The sequence below is a fragment of the Cynoglossus semilaevis genome, chromosome 10 (assembly GCF_000523025.1).
Source record: "Cynoglossus semilaevis isolate Cse_v1.0 chromosome 10, Cse_v1.0, whole genome shotgun sequence".
In the NCBI taxonomy this organism is placed as follows: domain Eukaryota; kingdom Metazoa; phylum Chordata; class Actinopteri; order Pleuronectiformes; family Cynoglossidae; genus Cynoglossus; species Cynoglossus semilaevis.
The window spans coordinates 8,732,262-8,739,664 of record NC_024316.1 but is presented as its reverse complement, the minus strand read 5'-3'; the positions used below and the strand labels follow the sequence as shown (position 1 = coordinate 8,739,664).

At 39.1% G+C, this 7,403-nt stretch overlaps 1 protein-coding gene across 2 annotated transcripts in view; it reads left to right on the top strand.

Moving 5' to 3' along the window:
• The first annotated feature begins 5,318 nt into the window (after positions 1 to 5,318).
• Positions 5,319 to 7,403, top strand: part of nr1h5 (nuclear receptor subfamily 1, group H, member 5) — a 7,184-nt gene continuing 5,099 nt past the window's right edge. The window contains exon 1 of one of the 2 annotated variants that reach the window (XM_025059082.1): positions 5,319 to 5,732. In XM_025059082.1, coding sequence (XP_024914850.1) covers positions 5,636 to 5,732 — 97 coding nt within the window. In that variant the 5' untranslated portion in view covers positions 5,319 to 5,635. The remainder of the gene's footprint in view (positions 5,733 to 7,403) is intronic. The other variant, XM_008318608.2, reaches the window with a different exon arrangement.

The window sequence follows — 7,403 nt, the reverse complement described above, 5'->3', positions numbered from 1 at the left end:
AGGAAGGCGATCACAGTGAGACAAGGCCTCTGATCGGGAGCTGAACCAATTCAGGCTGAACCAGTGGGACGTGAGCACTCGCTCACAGGAGACTCTCAGCATCACATTTAAAAATACAGAACCGACATGGACGATGGTTTAGTTAAATTTTTTTTAAGTTTTATTTATTATGCTCTTTTATTAGAATGTGTACAATATGTTTTTAGAATACAACATATGTAATTCTTTCTAGAATGCAACAATGTGAAACAAGCTGCTCTCAAAACGGGTGCTCCTCAAAATGTCAGTCCTCGACCTAATTATGAATGTTTAAGTTTTGATACCACAGAAGGTGTATCGTTTATTACAGTAGAAGCAACAGTTATCTGAATGATTGCTTACTTCAATGTTCTATTACTTTATTTTTTGTTTATAAGACCAATAGTGGTACAAGCTAAGTCTCTGATAGAGGGGAACTAACCATAATTTAAAATAATTATGGTATAATATTTCCTCAGAGATTTACTTTACGTGTTTTCACTGTAGTTTCCTTTAAAGGACCATTAATTGTCTTTTTATGAAGTTTTAGAAAATTTGACATTTAAAATATCTTCATATTTTAAAATCTTTACATTTCCTCAAAAATATTAGTAAAACTGTAAAATAACGTCTGATCTTGTAACGTTTGACCTTTTGGTGTTTTTACAAGATTTCCCTTTTTTGGGGGTTCTCATTCTTTTTTTAGATTGTAAAATAAAAAAGAAAGTGTAAATATGTGTAAACCAAGTACAGCAATCAAAAAATATTTGAGCATGTTCTTTTTTCCATTTATTTACTCTTTGTAATCATAATAATCTTCCTTTTTTTTTTCTCATACACGTGATCATTTTGTTTGCACTGGTGACAAAAGTTCCAGGACTTGACACAAACGTTCACAACTGTGTCCACTGAACAAACTTTCACTTTCACTATTGTTTTTTTGTTGCACATTTTTCAGCCAACGGTTTGTTTTTTGTACTTTGGGAAATGTGAAATATGTAATTGGTGGGTCAGTGTACTGTAAACATTAAAGATAGGACAACAAACACTTCAAGTCTGTGTTAAGTTTTGACTCAGACATTTTTAGGCTCAGCTCTAAGTTTCTCTATTTTCACAGGGTTCATACAGTCACGAAAAAAGTTTTGGAAATTTTTTAAGGTCCTTGAATAATGAAAAAACAAACCCGTGAAGTTTTGAGTCATGAAAATATTGCGTGGATATTATATTGGATGCGTAAAAAACAAATAACGATGAAGTCATTGAAAACGCAGGGACAACTATTGCTAAAAAAGTGTAGGAACCCTGTTTTCATCTTCTCTGATTTATTCAGTTTTTCTCACTGCTCATGTTGAGAGGTAAAAAATATGTTCCTCCCAAAAGCTTTACTCTTTTCACCTCCCACTTTCTGGCAGCGCAGCAGAGGTCAAGACCTGCTCTTGGCCTTTATGTTGACCTCTGGCTTTTTGTCTTCCATGACCTCTGAACCTACTGCCACTGAGTGTGACCTGTTCCTGGGAGGCCCTAGATGTCATGTTGTTTTTCTTCATTAGCAGGCGCGCAGTGGCCTCTTAGTGACAACCTCCTCCCTCCCTCGCTCTCTCACACACACTCACACTTCCATTTCTCTCTCATTTTTAGACTTATTACCATCACATACACTCAAATTAGTAAGGGCCCACCCACAGAGAAAGGCTGCCTATTTCTAAAACTATTAGAACCATAGTGTGTTTGTGTGTGTGTGTGTGTGTGTGTGTGTGTTGAGGTGGAGGCTGTGGAGTGTGTGGTTGTGTTACAGTGGCAGACACACAGATTGTTAGGCATGTTGGGGAGTCAGGAGTAAAAGCCTCTGATAGGAAGTGAACATCCATCATCAGGGATGAACAAGAGCCTGTTTATAAACACTCCATACTGGGAATTTCTTAATGAGACAAGTTTTTTATAACCCAGGAGGAGAGGGGGGGTCTCCTGTGGCTAAGGTTGTTGGTTTAACTCCCTTGTGAACCTAAAGACTTTTAAAAAAGAGTTTTTTTCCTAATAGAGCTATGAAATATTTGTTATTTCAAGTTACTAATTTCTTTTCACCTCAGTTTCGATGGGACTTGCAGACAAGACCAACGGTGCAAACAGGAAGACTGCCAAAAAGTTGAAAAATCCCCAGAAAGATGACATTGAAAGTGCTGCTCTGATATTCTGAAAAGGATCTTGTTCCTCCAAAGCACACACTAAAGGCAACTTTCTATTGAATTCCATTTACTTTGTGTGTGTGCAGGCAGAGCTGCAGTCTGAGCAGACACCCAGACGCTTGTCGTAGCAGGAAGGCTCATCACTGGTGAGTCTACAGTCTCTGTTCATCACTGACCAACTCTAACATATTGACTGACACGTGTAATGCAGAGGATTTGAAAGTGTCAACACTACATTAAAAGATTCCTCGTTACATTGATGTATTTATGAAGTGGTCCAATATCCAGTAATCACCTGTTTGACTTTAGAGGTTTTTGTTTTTTTGCTGTGATTCAGAAGAATTGATTTAAAATCCTTAAATGTAATTATTGCACATCTTATATGACGTAGAGTCCTGCAGGCTGTGGTTTTTGTATAAAAATCTATGTATGTAATTGAACCACAAATGTCCAAAGTGTGGCATGTGGGCCAGTGCTTTAATGATTGCAAAAGTTGTCAGATTTTAGATAATAAAGTGTTGTGTTAACACAAGTGTCCAGCATCTTTGACAGTTTAATCCTTATATTTTCATAATTAGATTTATTTGATTAGAGTTTTCAACCCTGAAAAATTAACCATTGCAAATGGAAACCCTGCTTGCAAAAGTTAGACTTAAAGGGTGACTGTATAAAGAGAAATAGATTTCTTGTATTCACAAAATATATCTTTTTTTTAACTTTAAATTTGTATTGTTGGTTTTACTCGACTAAACAAAGATAATAGTTATAATAATGACTGGTAAATGTTATTCAATTAATTACTATGTTTAGATGACTAAAGTTTTATTGTCTGCCAAAAAAAACCTGTATTTTTTAGTGTTAATGACTCATGGCATCTCTTAGATGTATAAAACTTAAGAAATCACAAGCAACATGTCATGACACGTAGTATTTGATAAAACAGAGGACAAATAAGCAAACCAAACTCCAGCTCCGATCCCTCATTAATCTGTAAAACACAGACATTTGTCTTTAAACAAACTCTAACAGGGAACATAACCAACAGTAGACCATTTACAATCCTTCTCATGATTCCCCGATATTCCGTGACTGCTCTCACACATATGCTCAGACATAATGTATGGACCTTACTCACGGAATCCCGAGGTCACTTTACCGTGAGCGTCAGCTCCAGTGACCATCAGTAAACACTGAGGGTCGTTATGGAGCCGCGGCTACCAGCCGCGCAGTAGTCATGAGATAAAGAGACGAGTCAGCCGCCGAGTGAAGAAGGCCTGTGGGGATTTACGACGTGCCGGATTTATCTGCAGGATTTTCCTGTGAGTGATTCAGGACTAATGAGTTGAAGAGTTTGGACATGCCATCAGCTTGTTTTCTTTGGTCTGAATCACGGAGGATAAATGGACTCCAGTCGTAGGCTCTGTGTTTGTGTTCCAGTGTTCAGTAAAACAAATCGTCAGGCATTTGGTGCAAAGAAAATGAACTCAATTATTGTAATTCTTGTAAACAATCCTTACAATCTCCCACAAATCTCCCCCTTTGGCTCTCTCTTGCCTTTTGTGACATTCGTCTCCTCATATCCAGGCACGTATCCAACAAAGTGTCCAGTCGTGTGACACCTCCAGAAGATTCACAGTGACATCTGCTCCGGCTCATATATTGTGCTCATCGTTTAGTGTCACTATCCGCGCTCCCTGCTCTCCTTCTACTCCCCAGAGGTCAGAGACGGTTGGACCGATGGCTAACTCTGCCACGTACAGTAGAGGAGACGGGTCATGAGACGAAGAGCTTGTTACAGACAAACAGCCAACTCAGAGTAATAAATACAGTTGTGAACAAAAATAACCCCCACCTCGCAAAGAAATATTTACAAAATACTTCATAGGATATCGTTATCAAAGCAACAAACTTTACAAACTTCGACAAGATTAAAATACCTACTACAGTCAGAATGATTAACCGTGTGGATGCGGAAGTTAAAAGTCATTTTTAGTTCCGAGGAGTTTTATTTTTAGTTAGTTAGATAGTTATACATTTCTGAAGAGTTCCATCAGTAGTTTAGAGATAGAACGATGATGGAACTGATGGTACTGAGGTTACTGAATGGATGTATGTTTGAATTTCTACCCATTAAAACAGAGTGCAGCTTCTTACAGTTCCTGTAATGAGTTAGTGAAAGTGATGATACGTAGGTTGGAGGACAGGGTTCATCCCCAGTTAGCACGCTGCCTGTCACACAGCCCAGCTCACTCAGAGGAGTCACTCCTCTACTCTGACAGGCTCTGCTCAGCCTGTCTGTGGGGGAGGACCAGGTCCTGGGGCCACTTTAAATCTCACCACTGTCCAATATTAACTGCAGCACAAACAGGAGTGTGGTAAACAAAGGGCAGAGTAAACACACTCCCTAAGACTGGTGGGCAAACACACACACGTGTTTATGCAGTGCAGACCCTGATAATACACATAATATTTCAAATTAAACACAAACGTAGGAACAGACTGCAGTGGTCCGTCAGATTGAACCTCCTCAGATTCGTATTCAGTCAAGGAAGGAGTTTGTGTATCTATTGAGAACAGATACAGCAGCAGGTCTTCAGACAAACGGTGAAGCAGAAATCGTCCAATCCTAATATATTTACATACAGTAACTACTCTCATTATTGCCCTTTCCATTATTTTATAAACAGTTGGTTATGTTTCAGGCCTATCGGAAAATGTTTACATGTTGTTTTTTGACCCGGTATTTTTTAGTGGCAACAAAAAAATCTCCTTAAAACTATGGCTTTCATGATATCAGTTCAAACATTGTTTACGTCTTTCAGTAAAAGGTTATTTTAGTCTAATTTACTAAACTGTCTCCTTCTAATCAATATTTTCAGTCATATCAATTTTAAGAAATGAAATGGTCACATTTAAATCACAGTTAACTGCACTAATTAAACTGACTTATTTACCAGTGGTGAAATTTAAATGTCCCAGTCCGGCTGTAATGAAACCCTGACTTGTGATTCCACTAAAAATGTCCTGATTGACAGCTGTGCCCTCTGACCTATTTTCATGTCAGACCTCTGTTCAAATACGTACATTTATCAATCTGTCTTTTTTGTCATCCAGGTCCAGCTGTTTGGACCAGTGTCCTATCTCTGTTCGTCCTGGGTGTCCCCCTCGCTCCCAGAGGGCGGCTGAGACCTCCCTCTTCTCCTGCAGCACGTCAGACCAAGAGCCTCAGACCAAGAGCCTCAGCTGCAACTTTTCCTCTTGGCTTTTTAAAAATAGTTTGGGACAGCTAAGAGACCTGAACTCATCTTGGGGATTGTAGAATGTCACTGCACTCCCCAGATCCCTCATAGATTCCACTATATCATTTGGATGTGTGTGTGTGTGTGTGTGTTTGTGTAGATAGACCCAGGGTTTGCTGAAGATCTTCTGTCCAGATGAGAGAGTGGACGGACCTGGAGATGAGCTTTTCAGCCGGGGCTTTTCTCTCTGCCTCTGAGGGGTACTGTTCCACCGAGCAGCTCCAGTACTACGGTGAGTCCAAGGGGACACATGTCTCTTTTCACACCTGTCCTGATCTAGTCTTCTGAAAATAAGTGCACTGTCTCTACGACATCGTTACATTTCATATGTGCTAGCGGTTAATGATTGAACGTTGTCGTGTTGAACCTTGGCTTTCAGTAACATGATGAAACAGAAAACTAAAATAATTGGTGTAGTTTTGTTTTCTGCTGTGGTAAAATGAGATTAAAAAAAACACAAACAATTGTCTTAGCTTTGACTACTGTTTTCCTATTGAAATTAATTCAATAATTGATTTGGGAACTTACATTCATATATTTCTTTTTAACTGTGATCTGTACATTTGACTAAAGACTAAAGTGTTTTATATAATATTCTAAAACTGTTCATGCTGATGATACTATAACCCCCTGTTGCAGAGATCAGAATCTCAAGTATATGTCAAATTAAAAAAGAAAATCTCACTTTTCTCAATCAGATGTGTGATCTTTGTGAACTGCTAACTAACTAACTAACTAACTAACTAACTAACTAACTAACTAACTAACTAACTATCTAATTAAAATTAAGTTGCAAGATAATTCATTTTCTTCATTTTTGGTATACAGCTGTTGTAGTCAGACAATTTTCAAAATGAAAAGGTTTGTTTAGTGGTTGATGTTAAATCTCCTTTTTACAAGTTGATGATGCTGTAGACAAAGTTAAAATGATGCTTGTCTGAGCACACAGCACAAAAGCCTGCGTTGGAGGATATATCTACTGTATAAGGATTTTCCCCCGGCCCCAAGAACAAGAGTGGGGAGGGAACAGTGGGGTGGGGGTGACATTGGTGTAAGAGGCTTAATGGGGGGTCAGTTTGCTGGTGTTGTTTTGCTTCCTTGCATGCGTGGGATGTCGGGGAGGCTGCGGAGTGTTTAGACAGCGTTCACATGGTTTACAAACAGTGTGAACCACAGCTCTGTCACACGCCAAGGCAGCCGTCCCCCTCCCCTCACCCACTCTCCGCCTCATCTACACCCAAACAGCCAACCATTGCTGTCGTAGTCTGGTAAAGATGGGAAACATCTGGACAGAGAAGACAACAGTTTGGTTGATGATAAAATCCACCGGCCAACTGAACTGATGTATTAATTATTATTTATTGACAGAAATGGAATTCACCTCAGGTTTTAGTTTTAGATCAACAATGTGGTGAGGGACTGAGGGACAAGAGTAACAAATCCTACCACTGTAGGTTTATGTTGACCTTCTGCACATCATCTAAATCAGCGGTCCTCAACCATTTTTATACCAAACCGTTTATCAGCCGTTACTGTGACTGCTAATACCACGCCATCGTTGAAGGATCATTTAATTTTCAAAATAAAACATCTTTTAGACTTTATTCTGTTAGTATTTGAGTCAGAATGACCTGTTGTGTAGGGACATTGACAGATTATCTTTGAATGAAAAAAGTAAAGAGATATGACTGAATAATGAAGTAAATTAGTTAAACATTTTTAGTAAATTAGTAAACTTTTTCCCTGTGTCCCACTACAGGTCAGTACCTACAGACTGGCACCTTGTGAAATATTAAAAAGCCCAACGGGCTGCATCCGGCCCCCGGGCCATAGTTTGCCCATGCCATCTAGGATCTAGTAAGAGAGGATAATGTGGGCTGAGCTGTCAGTAGAGGAGAAGAGG